Source organism: Ceratotherium simum, chromosome 26 (assembly GCF_057802395.1).
Source record: "Ceratotherium simum simum isolate JZ-2026a chromosome 26, ASM5780239v1, whole genome shotgun sequence".
NCBI classification, from domain to species: Eukaryota; Metazoa; Chordata; class Mammalia; order Perissodactyla; family Rhinocerotidae; genus Ceratotherium; species Ceratotherium simum.
This window is the reverse complement of record NC_141925.1, coordinates 33,664,108-33,680,758: the sequence shown is the minus strand read 5'-3', so window position 1 is coordinate 33,680,758 and position 16,651 is coordinate 33,664,108. Positions and strand designations below refer to the sequence as shown.

The 16,651-nt window shown below is 48.8% G+C and overlaps 1 protein-coding gene across 1 annotated transcript in view; it reads right to left on the bottom strand.

Annotated features, from left to right (window-relative positions):
• The window catches only part of LOC101405986 (kinesin-like protein KIF19), a 65,760-nt gene that overhangs the window by 24,979 nt on the left and 24,130 nt on the right, over positions 1–16,651 (bottom strand). The window contains exons 14-18 of the mRNA XM_087449234.1: positions 10,586–10,763; positions 9,080–9,263; positions 5,839–6,109; positions 3,026–3,147; positions 1,098–1,222 (exon numbers count right to left, since the gene is read on the bottom strand). Of these exons, the coding sequence (XP_087305360.1) occupies positions 1,098–1,222; positions 3,026–3,147; positions 5,839–6,109; positions 9,080–9,263; positions 10,586–10,763 (880 nt within the window). The remainder of the gene's footprint in view (positions 1–1,097; positions 1,223–3,025; positions 3,148–5,838; positions 6,110–9,079; positions 9,264–10,585; positions 10,764–16,651) is intronic.

Below are 16,651 nucleotides of genomic sequence, written 5' to 3'. Positions count from 1 at the left end.
ATACGCGTGTGCATGCACATACATGCACAAATACACTGTGGGAATTGCCCCTCCTCTGCCGGAGCCCTGGTGTCCTCATCACCCCAAAGGACCCGGGTTAGACGTGGGCGTTGCAGCAATGTCTGGCCTTCACCACATCCTGGTTGGAACAAACCAGCTGCAAAAGCATTTGGGGCAACACTCGGGAAATTTGACTACAGGTAGGATATGAGATGATGTTGAAGAAGTATCACGCATTTTGTTAGGGCTGATAACTGCCTTGTGGTTCTGGAGGGAAACACCTCATTTTTAGAACTGCACTCTAACATAGGGAGGGGTGAAATGTCACCATGTTTGTGTTTTACTTTAAACATGTAACCAAGAAATACGTGATCGCCATGGCCTGAATTGTGTCCCCACAAATTCCTACACTAAAGCCCCAACCCCCCCATGACTGTATCTGCAGGAGGTAAGTGAGGTTAAATGAGGTCACAAGGGTGGGGCCCTGATCTGATAGGACTGTGGCCTTATGAAGAGCAGAAGAGAGATCTCTTCCCCACATGAAGACACAGCAAGAAGGCAGCCGTCTGCCAACCAGGAAGTGGGCCCTCAGCAGAATTCAGCCTGCCGACACCTCAATCTGACGTCCAGCCTCCAGGACTGTGAGAGAAGGAATGTCTGTTGCCTAAGCTGCCCCATCTGAGTATTTTGTTACAGCAGCCTGAGCTGACTGAGACAGTGACAAAAACTGGCAAATGTTAACTATTGAAACTAGGTGACAAGTCTACGGGTGTTCAATTTACTGGCCTAAGTTTTGGTGTATAGGGAAATATCAAAACAAAAAGTAAAAAGAAGAGAAAAAGGGAAAAAAGCATCGAGGGTGGGAGGAAGTGGCTAACAGTGAACAAAAATAAATAGAAAGTGAAAATGGTCTTTTAGCATCCAACTCCACGACCTTAGAATTGCTCCGGGTAGCGCGCACCTTCTAGGATGTACTTGTTCTGCTTAAAACAACCCACGAGGAAGGGGACGCTAGCCACACTTCATGGGACAAAACAGGGGCTCTGCCACGTGCCCAGGGGCACGAGTCCCGGGGCCAGGACAGGGGAAGCTGTTACCTGTCCGTCTCCAGCAGCATCGGCGGCAGCTCAAACTGGGCGCCCCACGGGAGGTCCTTCCTGTCGTCCGGCTGGTCTCGGCTGGACTCCTCCGGTGGGGGAGAGATGCTCAGAACAGAGCCATCCTGGGACCAGACAGAGGAGCTGAGGGAGGCAGCTCGGACCATGGACACAGGCAAGCAGTGTCCTTGTCAAGCGGGGGTCCCTGAGGGGCCATGGGAACATCCCTTTCTTCCTGGCCACCAGCACATGGAGGAAACCACCTAGCAGTGAGGCCACAAGCCGCCCCATTAGTTCATTTCCCGCTGCACCTCCCATCCCAGACTGAAAGGAGGCTCTGTGCAAGGAAGGGGGCCAGGGTGTGGCCTTGATCCTTGAGCAAAAACGGTGCACAAATGAGATGTTGTCAGAGCACCCTCAAAAGCCTGCAGGTCCTTGAAAAGTCAAACATAGAATCGCCATAGGACCAAGCAATCCCACTCCTTGGTCTATACCCAAAGAATTGAAAGAGGCACTCAAACAGATATTTGCACACCCATGTTCACAGCAGCACTATTCACAATCAGCAAAAGGTGGAAGTAACCCAAACATCCACCGACAGGTGAACAGATACACACAATGTGGTCCATCCATACGATGGAATATTACTCAGCCTTAAAAAGGAAGGAGATTCTGACACCTGCTACCACGAGGACATTGCGCTTAACAAAATAAGCCAGACACAAAAGCACAAATACTGTATGATCCCATTTATATGAGGCCCCTAGAGGAGTCAAATTCATGGAGACAGAAAGTAGATGGTGGGTGCCAGGGGCTGGGGGAGGGGGTTGGGAGTCAGTGTTTAATGGGGATGGAGTTTCAGTTTGGTACAACAGCTTTTCTGAGTTCTGTGAGTCCTTCTAGTGAACTGAACCTGAGAATTGTCTCGGGGACCCTGACACATTCCAGACGGAAGGGACTGTTCTAGTCATGTGTGTGGGAAGAGCGGGAGAGGCCAGCACACAGCAGTAACATTCTATGAGCGGGAAGCCAGATGTCTGAGTGGTAACTGAGCCAGCAGACCTCGCTGGCAGCAGCAGAAGCTGAGAACTATCTAGATCCACACAGCATCACCTCCAAAGGTATAGACAATGTCGGTGCCTGGTACCTCTGTGACTGGGGGTGGGGAAGTGGCTTTAGATGCAGTCGGATCCCTGGACCCCCTCCCTCACGCCATGCTCTGGGCAACTGCCCCTCACCCACTCTGGCTAAAGCCTGGAAGTTTCTCCTTTCTTCTCTCGAGAAGGTAAAGCAGAGGGTATGTGGGCTGGGAGACACCAGGCCTGGCCGAGGGCACGGGTGGAGCTTGTGACAACAGCATTTGTCTAAATAATGAAGGCAGCGCCTTCCCCTGGGCCTTCTTCCCTAGGGAGACCCCAGGATCAGCACCAGACGCTGTCCTCATGCAAGAGCCTGGAGGCGCCCCCTGGAGAACCAACGAGCCCAAGAGGAAAGACCTAACACTAGGAGTGTCTTGCTGAGGTTCCCAGAAGATGCCTCTCCGGGGTCACCGAGGTAACAAGGTCCACCCCAGGCTCAGGCTTCCTTCTCACTGGCCTCTTGTCTCCCATGCAGAATCTTGAGCAACAGCCAAGGGTTAGAGACGGTGGGTGAACAGCTCACTGGCCCACCCCAGGGATTCCTCCCTAGCGCAAATCTTCGGGGCCCAGGGGGTGCTCACCTCTCCCAAAACTCCCTGAGCCCTGACCCCAGGACATGGCCTGCCCAGCACTCCAGGTGCTTCTGGCTCCAGGCAGCCTGGTTCGTGGCGGTTCCAAGTTTCCCCTGTCCATTTCAAGGGCCGGTCCCCCCCAGGGGCCTGGTGCGCAGGCCAGGGGCTCAGAGCTGGGCAGGAGGGGACGGCACTGACCAGGAGGAGGCGGACTCACCCGCAGGGAGCTGGACATCACCGAGTGCAGCAGCAGCAGGCGGTTCAGCGCACCCTCGCCCAGCTCCCGGGAGTACAGGCGGTACCGCTGGGCCAGGGGCTCCGGCACCGGGACGCCACCGTCTGCAGGAGCAAGGGGAGCAGAGGTCAGGCAAAACGCCGTCACTTGTTAAAAAGACAGTATGTTGTTTTTGAAGTTTGAAGGCAAAATTCTTCAAATGATAAAAGAGGTTTTTCCAGAGAGTGAGATTTCTGTATATTGTCTTCTTTATGTGTCTCTCTATTGTAAAAATTTTCTTATTATGTTCATGTACTGCCTTTTAATCGTAGAATAATATTATTAACAATTTTAAAGCATAAATAAAATTTAATTTAAAAGGTAAAGAACCACTCCTAGGTGTATACCCAAAAGAATTGAAAACAGGTGTTCAGACAAAACTTGCAGACCCATGTTCACAGCAGCATATTCACAACGGCCAGAGGGCGGAAACAACCCAAATGTGCACCAAGTGGTGAAGGAGAAACAAAATGTGATATATCGATGGAAAAGGAACGGAGTTCTGATGCATGCTACAACAGGGCAAAGGAAGCTAGACACAAAAGACCACATAGTGAATGATCCCATTTATATGAAATGTCCAGAACAGGCAAACCCATGGAGACAGAGAGTGGATTCACGGATGCCAGGGCCTGGGGAAGAGGAACGGGGGGGTGACGGCTTCATGGGTACAGGTTTCTTTATGGACTAGTGAGAATGTTTTGGAACTGGACAAAGGTGATGGCTGCACAGCATTCTGAATGTGCTAAATGCCACTGAGTTGTACACTTAAAAATGGTTAAAATGGTGAGTTTTACCTCCATAAAAAAAGTTAAAGTAAGAAATTGAAAGATGGCATAATTACAGCTCTGACAAAATTTCACTGCTTATAGGCAGGGACGAGAAGGGGGGTTCAGTTATAGGTAACCTGTTTTCTTTTCTAAAACATTCTTTAATGCTCTTACAGTTTTTTAAAATAAAGTGTCTTTTCCCCACTATAAAAGGCCCTAGGAGATGCCTCCCCAAAGGGAAGCTCACTACTCAGCCTAAACAAGTGCTGACCATAAAAATACGATGAAGATGATGAGGATGTCTGAACACACCGAGCTCCTTCGAGCCCCGAATACTACACACACAAGCACAGACATGTGCACACTCGTGTGCATATAGACACATGGACACACGTGCACTAAGGCCTCAGGTGTGCTCTGCTCTCCCTAGGTGAGGCATCCTCATCCTTCAGGTCACAGCTCAAGTATCATTTCTTCCCAGAACCTTCTCTGACCACCACCCTCGGACGAGGTTGGGCCAGCCCCTATCTTCTGCTCCCACAGTTCTCTCCGTGTCTCCTTTACGGCTCTCGTCCCAGTTTGCAATTACAAAACTACTTATGTGATTAACTATGTGTGTCTGCCCCCGCAAAGGAGACCGTCAACTCCATGAGGACAGGTCCTGCCTGCTGCTCAAAGCCTGCATTCCGAAAAGGTTTATCAAATGACTGAATGTGTGAACAAATGAGCAAACGAACAGGAATTAGTTCCTTCCCCCTTCCCACTGCATCTGGCAGACAAGGAGAGAGCCTGGCCTCAGCCCAGAGAAAACTGACCTTGGAGGAGGGAACGGGAGCCGGGAGCAGAGGATGAATCCTAGCTCCCTTCCCGCCCCGCCCCGTGTGCTTCTGGAAGACACCACCCGCTACAAACACACAAAGAAATCCAGGAAAGGCCCTGCATCCTGCTCCATGCTCTGCGGCAACTCCGCAGTGTGGAAGGTAGAGGAATATCAGGGGGCTCCCCCACCCCACACCCAATCCTAAATGGAGCCCAGAAGACAGCACTTGGTTTCTAGAAGTTTCTTTGTCTTCTGATGACAGCGGTAACCTCAGTCTGACACAGCCGCCCTGTTGTCCCGGTGAGCAGCTGTTGGGTCACCAGTGAATTAAGAAAACACAGGACATGACAACTGAGAGCAAGGGCAGTCCAGGGTTTTCTGTCAGCATGGAGGACATTGTGGGGGCACAGGCAAGATTCGAAAGAGGCCTGTTGATTAGTAATATACCTATGTCAATATCCCGGGGTCATGGAAGACACTGTCCTTGTTTTAGAAAATATACCCTGCGATATTTAAGGGTATCCAAAAATGGTTTAGGAGGGAGAGACACAGAGAGAGAGAGAGAAAATGTAAAATAAAAGTGAAAAATGTTAATCCTTGGAAACTGGAGGAATTCTTTGTAGTATTGCAATTTTTCGGTAAGTCTCAAATTCTGTCGAAATAGAAAGTTAAAAAAGAAGAGAAAGTCCGAAGCAGGAGCTAAGAGACACCAGGAAGGAGGGGTACAGCCGGCACCGGAGCTGACCCGGAGCTGCTGCCCCCGGAGACGCAGAGGAGGGAAAGCCGGGCCAGTCGTAAGAACGCGAGGCTGCAAGACCCCAAGCAGCCACTGGCAGAGATGGTGAAATAAACCACGGTGCATTTCTGCAGACAGGGCAGGTCACCATGCTCTTACAAAGTGATTTCCAGGACATCCAAATAAGTGAGAAAAAGGAGAGCACCGAGCAGTGTGCACGGTGTGCTCCTATTCGTGTAAAAAATCCCTTTACCCGCACACGCATTGCACAGACCATCTACGGCGGACGTGCCAGTGAGTGAGAGCAGTGGGCCGGGGCAGGGTGGGGACGGCAGGGAGACCAGCGTCTCCGCACATGCACCGCCTAGTCTCTCCAGAACACAATAATAAAACGCAGAGGTGCCGGGCAGGGGTGGCGGGGCGGGCTCACCCCGAATCAGCTGCTGCTGGTCCTGGATGATCTGCTCGCAGAGCCGCCGGTGCTGGTGGTAGCGCTGGATCACGAAGTCCTTCTGGCACAGCAGGTTCTTCCTGCGCAGGCTGTGGGCCTGCAGCTCCGTGTTCTCCACCTCCAGCTCGTGGGCCCTGCACAGCAGCCGCAGCACTTCCCTCTGGTCCTTGCTGATGGCCTGCCGGGGCAGCAGCTTCTCCATCTGCGAGGCCTTCTTCTTGGCGTTGGCCAGCCGCTGCTCCAGCCCGGCCTGGTGGAGAGACCAAGAGTTCAGGGCAGGTGCCCGGGGTCTGCTCATTCTCATGCACTTGGGTTTGCAAATAGTACTCACAAACACGCGGGTGAGCAGCTCTGAGGACGTGTGGCCGTCACCCTGCGGTAACCTCGTCCTCTATTGTCTGTGTGCGGACGCTTTCACATCTGGGGCCCTGCTGACCCTGCAGGGAGTGCCCCTCCCAGGGTTAGCCGAGTCCTAGAGATGGCAAACCACTCATCCACAAACATACCTTTCATGTGCAAACCAGCCAACCCAGTGCCCGCACCCCAACCCCTCCTCCACGGGGCTCTCACACTCAGGCCCTCATCACCCCAGTGCTGGGTACCGGACAACTGGGGACGGTCTCTCTGCCCCAGAGCCCACTGGAATTATCCAAACCAGCCAGTCCTAAGTCTGCTCACCCCGCCTCGCACGTTCCTTCCATGGAAACCACAACAGAGGCTCCTGCCCACAGTTCCCCCTCCCTCTGCCTCCTGACTGACTCTGGTGCTCCCCATGAGGCCCTGGTGACATTGCGTGCCCCCTCCTCTTGGGATCTGTGAGAAAGAAACTATCTTTTCAATGAGTCATCTCCGATCTACTGCGCTTACTGTACCTCAAATGTTCTGTTAATACACTGTATTGTAGAACGCACCCAGGGCTCACCTCTCCCTACTGTGTCTGCCACAGGAAACCAGTGCTGCCCGTTTACACTAGGAAGCCTTCACAAGCTGTCTCTGGTCCTCACAGAGTATTCTCTGAGGGGTGCCTTCTACACCCACCACTTTACAGACATCCTGTCTAGGACTGAGGTCCTGGTTCTCTCAAACCAAAGCCAGGCGTGTGCGGGAGCAGGGAGACGTGAGGACCAGGTCATCCACTACAGCCACCGGGAACCGCTCCCCACCTGCGGACACTCAGCCGGGAACCCCAGGAGACCCGCCAGTGACCGGAAACCTTACTCTGTGGGTCAGTCAGGGCTCCAGAGAAACAGAACCAATAGGAGAGGGCCACACATATATATATTTATGTTTGTGTGTGTGTATACATATATATATATATATATATATATATATATATATGTATACACAAAGAGATTTATTTTAAAGAACCGGCTCATGTGATTGTGGGCCTGGCAAATCCAAAATTTTTAGGGCAGGCTGGCAGGCTGGAAACTCAGGCAGGAGCTGATGCTGCAGTCTAGAGGCAGAATTTTTTCTTCTCTGAGAAACCTGTTTGTGCTGGTAAGGGCTTTCAACTGATTGGATGAGGCCCACCCACATTATCCAGGATAATCTTGACTTCAGCCAACCCACTGCAGATGTTGGTCACACTACAGAACCCCTTCAGGGCAGCACCCAGATTTGTGTTTGATTGACTCACGGGGCACTATAGCCCGGCTACGCTGACACACAAATCTACCCACCACACCATGTAACTCCACATAGGCCCCAGAAAGGAACACTCGGGCCAAAGCTGCCGTGTATGCCCACCCCAGAATCAGGGTCCCAGGAACAGGTCGGGTGACAACTTCCTGTGCAGCTGAAGAGGACGTGCTCCAGCCTTTTACTTCTCCACCCTCTGGGATTGAGAGGGGACCACTCCGGGAGGAGCTGGCCCAGCTCCCCTAGCATGATCCTCCTGTCCTCCCTGAAGTCCTCCCGACCCCCCGGCTGGATTAACAGCCCCCTCCGCTGGCTCCCAGCACCTGTTCCTACGTGTGTCATTGTGCCACCACACTGAATTGTGGACAGCTGTGTTTGTGTCTCTTCCCAATAGGTTGTGAGCTTAAGTCACACAGAGTATCTCGTTCATCTTTATGTCCCTGGGGCCTGGCATTGAGCTGGACACTTAAAACATTGAATTGTTTTTTATTGATTAACTAATTAAGTGACTCACATTTATATGCTACATTGCATCTCAATTTCTATATTTGGCTCTTGAAGATCATGCATGCTCTCTGCCAATGCACATTATTGGTTTGAGCAAAAGGCATTTTCTTATTTTTAACTGTTGGAGGACTTGGGAAGTGAGATCACGTAATCTCCAGATTGCTGTGGGCAGAGGTGATAATATTAAGAGGGTCTTGATTTGGCTTCATAGCTTTTAAGTGAAATAAATGCCACGCGCCTTTAGCAACGTGATGTCATAAGACGCTTTCTCCACTTGCCCGAAAACCCACCGGCAAACAGCTAACTAACGGGCTGAAAGAGTAGCCAGCTTCACTGGCACTTTCCCCAGCGTCTCCCTCAAGCGCCGGTTCTGTCATTTCTCTGAAGGGAGACTATTGACAATTAGCTATTCCATAAATAGCTTGTATAAAGAGCTAGGTCTTCTCAGAAGACAAGAACGTGAGAAGACTTCTTTCCCCAGGGAGGAACCTGGGGTCTGGGCGTCCTCTGGCCACGTCCCTGTCCTCCTACCACATGCCCGAGACCAGACTCGGGGGAGGACTGAGTGAGATGCCGACAGAGCGCACGTTGCAGAGGGTAAGGGGCTTGCCGCGTGGCGGGTGACTGCAAGGATCCCTGGGGGCTGGAGGCTCTGCTGGTCCAGGTGGAAGAGCCGGCCGTCCCAGGCAGGTAGGGGGTCTTGGTGGACCCCCATGCTGCCACTCCTGCCCCACTCTCACAGCCACTGGCTCCTCTGTCCCTCAGGGGCCTCCTGCCCTGTGCACTGGCCCCTGCAGCCCCCCAGTGTAGCCCTAAGTCTAACACAAAGGGGCACAGACTTCGGAGTCAGACCCCAGTCAGGTCCCATCTCCGCTCCTCCTGCTCCCTGGGGGTTAGGGACAACTTATCTCATCTCTCTGAGCCTCGGTTTTCCCAACTATAACATGGTCGTGATTGGCCCTGCTCCATGGGACTGCCTTAAGAGGGCCGGTGCAGCGGCAGCAATCAACAAGTGTTAGCAACCCTCGTCACCACCGTTGTGACATGGATGCGCCCGGTCCCTCTCCCCCACCTTGAGGGCTGCAGTTTTCCGCTGCTCGGCTAATAGCATGTTGACCTCCTCTCTGGCCAGAGCCACCTCGTGTGGCTCTGCGGACTCGCCCTCGCCCCCATCCGCGTCGGGCTCCACTGGCTCCTCGTCCCTCTCGGGCGTCCTGTCCCTGTGCGTCTGGTGCTGGGTCTTCTCCCGCTCCCAGCTGCAGCCAGACAGAGGGGTCAGGGGTCAGAGTGTAAGCCACACCCGGGCTGGGAGGCCTGGCACCTCCTGTCCCCAAGTCCCTGTTGGCCCTGGCTGGTCTACTCACAGGCATGGGCACAAAAATGGGGCAGATTTGGGTCTGCTATATGATCTCTTCTATATTTGTGAAAAACAGAAAGGTCTGAACAAAAACTGGTAGGGAATAAAGAAGCAGTAAACATTTGCAGCAGGATCGCCAAGTGATGAAGAGTACCGGACTCTGCAGCGGGCCCAGCTCGCCCCCAACCCCAGATCCACCAAGGCCGTCTGGGTGACCCCGGGCCACCTGCTGCGTGAACATGCCCTCTGAGCCTGGTTCCCTGGGCTGTAAAACTTGGATGACAGAGGACATCCTGGGGCTCTGCGAGGATTAACTGCGATAACCCCGGCTCAGGGCAAAACCCCCAAAGGTGCACGTTAGGGTGCCAGACGGAATCTACACCACGAGGATCATGTGGAAACTGCGAGAAAGGAGGACCAAAGGGAGCCAGGGCTGGGAGCAATGGACAGGATGGAGAGCGCATTTCCTTTTATTTAGAATTCCTTGAATGCAGGGATCATGCTGTTTGTATAATTAAGAAAATAAGCAGAAAGGATGAAGTAGGAGGAAGAGGAGAAATGTGGGGAGGACTGGAGAAGAAATGGACTTAAATCACAGCGCTGCTTAAGTTACCCGTAGCGGGGCAGCCATGTGTTCTAGTTTGTCCAGGGCAGTCCCAGGTGACACCCGCTGTCCCCGTGTGACTGCTAATAGCGGCCCCTCTCACCCTCACACACACCTTGGTCTGGATGATAAATTGTCTGGTCAGTCCCTCTACACATGGTCAGTCCACTCCCAGTAGGAATGAACAGGGAGTAGGTGTGGAATGGATGAAAGAGTCCTGGCCAATGGATGCACAACCTGGTGCACACCCACATCCCCTCTGAGCCTCCACAGCCTCTTCTGTAAAATGGGCTTGCTCCTAGTTGACCTGCCCGGGCTGGCTCTGGACTCCAGCCTGTGACAAAGAGATCAAAGGACCGGGAAGCCTCCTCCCACCTGGTCCAGCCTAACTACAGGGGCAGAGAGCAGGGGAGGGATCAAGCCAGGTCCTGCCTGGGAAAAGAGGATGCCCTTGGCTAAAGTCCCCCTTGGGGACCTGTAGGCAGTAGGGGGAGGCTGGACAGTAGCAAAAAAAGGAGCTCCCACCAGTGGCCCCCTCTGCTCCTTGCTGGCCTCCCTGTCCCATTGGGAGGTACGGCACTGGGGCCCTGGGTGGTGTCCATGGGTGGCACACTCACTCTGTAATGGTCAGCAGGTGGCGGGACGTGTCGATGTGCAGCTCAATGTTGGTATTCTCCAGCTTCACCAGGCTGCGCCTCATCTCCAACTGCTCCTTGAAGGCCCCAATGAGCTGTGCCTGAATCTTGTTCATCTGCAGGTGGCTATCCTCCTCTGTGTCGTTGGCGGGGATCGTGGCTGGGAGCAGGAAGAAAGCCGGCTGTACCAGGAGTGGTGCTGCCTAAGCCAGGGTTGAACTCCATGCTTGCCAACCAAAATAGGGTCTGGCCCAAGGAGGAGCTCTATACAGATGTGTGGATGGATGATGGATGGATGGACGATGGATGGATGGGTGAGTGGGTGGCTGGAAGGGTGGGTAGGTGGATGATGGATGGAGGGATTGATGGATGGATGGGTGGGTGGATGGTTGGCTGGCTGGATGGACGGATGGGTGGACGGATAGAGGGGTGGGTGGGTGGGTGGGTGGCTGGGTGGCTGGATGGATGGATGGATGGATGGATGGTTGGATGGATGGACAGATGGACGGATGATTGATAGATGGATGGATGGATGGATGGATAGTGGGATGGGTGGATGGATGGAAAGAAGGAAGGAAGCAAGGAAGGAAGAATGGATAGTTGGATGGATGGATGGATGGGTGAAGGATGGATGGATGGATGAAGGATGGATGATAGATGGGTAGATGGACGGATGGATGGATGGATGGATGATGGATGAGTGGGTGGATGGGTGGGTGGGCAGAGGACGGATATGTGGAGGATGGATGAGTGGAGGATGGACAGAAGGATAGACGGATGGATAGATGGACAGATGGATGGGTGAAGGATGGATGATGGACGCATGGATGGATGGGTGTTTGGATGGGTGGATCAATGGATGGATAATTTAGATGAATTTAGACCCTCTCTTTGCCTGGTTTGGGGTCAGGTTACCTGGTTTGGAGGCTCAGGAATCCAAGGAGGGGTGGGGCTTGGCTAAGCTATCTCAGCTCAGACCTCATTTCCTCAGGGAAACCGTCCAAGACCCTCAACCTGGGTCCCTCTGCCACCTGCTCTGATAACACCCTGCCTTCTCCTTCACAGTCCTCTGTATATCAGTAATTAGGTAACGTTTTGTGATAAATGTTTAACATCTGCCATTCCTGCTAGAATGTAAGTTCCACAGAACAAAACTATTTTTGTCTTTTTATTTCCCCTGGTAAGTTCTGACCTAATAGTTGCCCTGTAATTAAACGATGGTTTTCCTTGCCTGCCCCAATAGATAGCTCTATACACAGTTTGTCCACACTGTGTTCCTCTGACCTTGAGGGCAGTGGTCAAGGGGTACCTTTTCCCTAAATGTCAAGCAGTCTGGGATTGGATTATGGTGCATCCAGATGACGGAATCATTGCAGTCATTAAAAAAAGGCTTTTGGGGAGTACTTAGTATCCTGGGAAATGCTCATAAAGCGATGTTCCTGACAGAGCCAGGCACACCAGCATCCCACCACCACCCTAGGCATGCCATAGCAGAACCCAAGGGAAGCCCATCATCCCCTCAGGGCTCACCATGAGACCACCATCCCCTCCATAACACTGTCCATCCTGTCACTACAGACCACCTAAGACCAGTCCCAACAACTAAGAGGCCATCAGGGTGAAAGCCATTGTGGCATGCATCCCTGTTGACCCCCAACCCCAAAGAAGCCCAAGCTTCTCTGTCATCACCTAGCTTTGTAAATTCTCCACAATGACCCCATCTTCCACCCCCACCAGTCCCCCAAGACCTCTGCTGGCCCCATGAGACTCAGTCTGCCATCAACCACAGCCCCTCTTCTTTGAAATCTTCCTTCACCCTCTTGCTCCAACAGAAACCTGAGCCCCCTAAATCTACCAAAGAGAAACAGGCACCCACGTGCTTAAGGAGGCTGTGTGACTAGAAAGCCCCAAAGTGCCCATCAAAGGGGATGGGATAAGCAAACCCAGCACGTCCACCCTATGTAACGCTCTGCAGCTGCCACAGAGAATGAAGTTGACCCAATTATGCAGACAGATGGCCTCCAAGACACATCATTGGATAAGAAAAGCAAGCTAAAGAATAATAGCTATAGTCTGATATCATTTATATAAAAACGCAAAGCCAACTACCCCCCATATACATACACACAAACCATCTCTCTGGATGCGTTTATGTGTACAAAACTGCACAGGAAAAGATCCAGAAAGGTACACATCAAAACGATAGCAGTGACTTCAAGGAACTAGAAAAAGAAGAAAAAACTAAACCCAAAAGAAGGAAGGAGAAAACAAAGATAAGAGGAGAAATAAATGAAATAGGGAATAGAAAAACAATAGAGAAGATCAACAAAACTAAGAGTTGGGTTCTTGAAAAGGTAAACAAAATTAACAAATCTTTAGCTAGACTTACCAGGAAAAAAAGAGAGAGGACTGAAATAAATAGAATTGTAAATGAAAGAGGAGACATGACAACTGATACCACAGAAATACAAAGGATCATAAGAGAGAACTAGGATCAATTACATGCCAACAAATTGGGTAATCTAGAAGAAATGGATAAATTCCTAGAAACATATGACCTGCAAAACCTGAATCATGAAGAAATAGAGAATGAACAAACAATGAGTAATGTGATTGAATCAGTAATCAAAAACCTCCCGATGAAGAAAAGCCCAGGACCAGGTGGCTTCGTGGGTGAATTCTACCAAACATTCAAAGAAGAATTAATGCCAATCCGTCTGAAACTCTTCCAAAAAATTGAAGAGGAGGGAACATTCCCAAACTCATTTTACAAGGCCCGCGTTACCCTGATACTAAAGCCAGATAAAGACACTACAAGAAAAGAAAACTACAGACCAATATCCCTGCTAAATATAGGTGCAAAAATTCTCATTAAAAGAGCATACAGGGCCAGCCCCGTGGCTTAGCAGTTAAGTGTGTGCGCTCTGCTACTGGCGACCCGGGTTCGGATCCCAGACGTGCACCGACGCACCGCTTCTCCGGCCATGCTGAGGCCGCGTCCCACATACAGCAACTAGAAGGATGTGCAACTATGACATACAACTATCTACTGGGGCTTTGGGGAAAAAAAAAAAAAAAAGAGGAGGATTGGCAATAAATGTTAGCTCAGAGCCGGTCTTCCTCAGCAAAAAGAGGAGGATTAGCATGGATGTTAGCTCAGGGCTGATCTTCCTCACAAAAAAAAAAAAAAAAGAGAGAGCATACAACATGATCAAGTGGGATTTATCCCTGGAACACAAGGATGGTTCAACACATACAAATCAAATAAATGTGATATACCACATTTAGAATGAAAGATAAAAATCACGTGATCATCAAAAAAATGGGCAGAGGATATGAACAGACATTTTTCCAAAGATATACAGATGGCCAACAGACACATGTAAAGATGTTCAACGTCCCTAATTATTAGGGAAATGCAAATCAAAACTACAATGAGATACCACCTCACACCCGTCAGAATGGCTATAATTAACAAGACGAGAAATAATAAGTGTTGGAGAGGACATGGAGAAAAGGGAACCCTCATACACTGCTGGTGGGAATGCAAACTGGTGCAGCCACTATGGAAAACAGTATGGAGATTTCTCAAAAAATTAAAAATAGAAATATCATATGATCCAGCTATCCCACTCCTGGGTATTTATCCAAAGAACATGAAATCAATAATACAAAGAGATCTATGCACCCCTATGTTCACTGCAGCACTATTCACAATAGCCAAGATGTGGAAGCAACCCAAGTGCCCAACAACTGTTGATTGGATAAAGAAGATGTGGTATATACATACAATGATATACTACTCAGCCATAAAAAAAGACAAAATCATCCCATTTGCAACAACATGGATGGACCTTGAGGGTATTATGTTAAGCAAAAGAAGCCAGTCAGAGAAGGACAAATACCATATGATTTCATTCATACATGTAAGATAAACAAACACACGGATAAAGAGAACAGACTAGTGGTTACCAGAGCGGAAGGGGAGGGTGAAAAGGGTAAAGGGGCACATATGTATGGTGATGGATAAAAACTAGACTATTGGTGGTGAACACGATTCAGTCTATACAGAAACTGATATATAATAACGTACACCTGAAATTACATAATGTTATAAACCAATACAACCTCAATAAAATAAATTTAAAAAATAAAAATAAATCATATGATCATCTCAATAGATACAGAAAATGCCACTTGACAAAATTCAACATCCTTTCATATAAAATACTATCAACTAAATGAGTATAGAAGGAACATACCTCAACATAATAAAGGCCATATATGACAAACCCACAGCCAACATCACACTCAATGGTAAAAGGTTGAAAGCTTTTCTCTAAGATCAGGAACAAGACAAAGGTGCCCACTCTCACCACTCATATTCAACATAGTACTGGAAGTCCTAACCAGAGCAGTCAGGCAAGGAAAAGAAATAAAAGGCATCAGAATTGGAAAGGAAGAAATAAAACTGTCTCTGTCTATAGATGACATGATCTTATGTACAGAAAATCCTAAAGACTCCACCAAAAAACTGTTAGAACGAATCAACAACTCATTAAAGTTGCAGGATATAAAATCAACATACAAACATAAGTTGTGTTTCTGTACATTAATAATGAACTACCTGAAAAAGAAATAAAGAAAACAATCCCATTTACAAAAGCATCAGCAAAAATAAAACACTTAGGGATAAATTTCACCAAGGAGGTGAAAGACCTACACACTGAAAACTATGAGACACTGACGAGAGAAATTAAAGACACAAATAAAATGGAAAGATTTCCCATGTTCATGGATCAGAAGAGTTAATATAGTTAAAATGTCCATACTACCCAAAGCCATCTATAGATTCAATACAATCCTTATCAAAATCCCAATGGCATTTTTCACAGAAGTAGAAAAAATAATTCTAAAATCCATGTGGCACTACAAAAGACATTAAGTCTTTGTAGTGAGAAGAAAGAGTCTTGGAGGAAGAAGAACAAAGCTCAAAGCATCACAGGTTCTGATTTCAAACTATACTACAAAGCTATAGTAATCAAAACAGCATGGTACTGGCTTAAAAACAGATACAAAGACCAATGGAACAGAGTCAAGAGCCCAGAAATAAACTCATGCATATATGGTCAATTAATTTTGATAAAGGTGCCAAGAATACTCAATGGGGAAAGAATAGTCTCTTCAATAAAAGGTGCTGTGAAAACTGAATGTTCAAATGCAAAAGAATGAAACTGGACCCCTATCTTATGCCACTCCCAAAAATTAACTCGAAGTGGATTAAAGACTTAAATGTAAGACCTGAAACTATAAAACTCTTAGAAGAAAATATAGGAAAAAAAGCTCATTGACATAGATCTTGGTGATGGTTTATTGGATTTGACAACAAAAGCACAAGCAACAAAAGCAAAAATGAACAAGTGGGACTATATCAAACTAAAAGGCTTCTGCACAGCAAAGGAAACCACCAACAAAATGAAAAGGCAACCTATGGAATGGGGGAAAATATTTGCAAACCATATATCTGCTAAGGGGTTAATATCCAAAACATATAAGAAACTAATACAACTCAACAGCAAAAAACAAATAATCTGATTTTTAAAATGGGCCAAGGACCTGATTAGACGTTTATTCAAAGACGACACACAAATAGCCAACAAGTATATGAAAAGATGCTTAACATCACTAATCATTAGGAAAATGCCAATCAAATCCACAGTGAGATATCACCTCACGCCTGTTAGGATGGCTTTCATCAAAGAGACAAGCACTAACAAGTGTTGGCGAGGATGTGGAGAAAAGGGAACCTTGTGCACTGTTGGTGGGAACATAAAGAACTCAATTGTTTCCACTATGGAAAACAGTATGGAGGCTCCTCAAAAAATTAAAAATAGAACTACCATATGATCCAGCAATCCCACTTCTGGGAATATAGTCAAAGGAAATGAAATCACTATCTTGAAGAGATATCTGCACCCCATGTTCACTGCAGCATTATTCACAAAGCCAAGACACGGAAGCAACCCAAGTGCCCATTGATGGATAAAT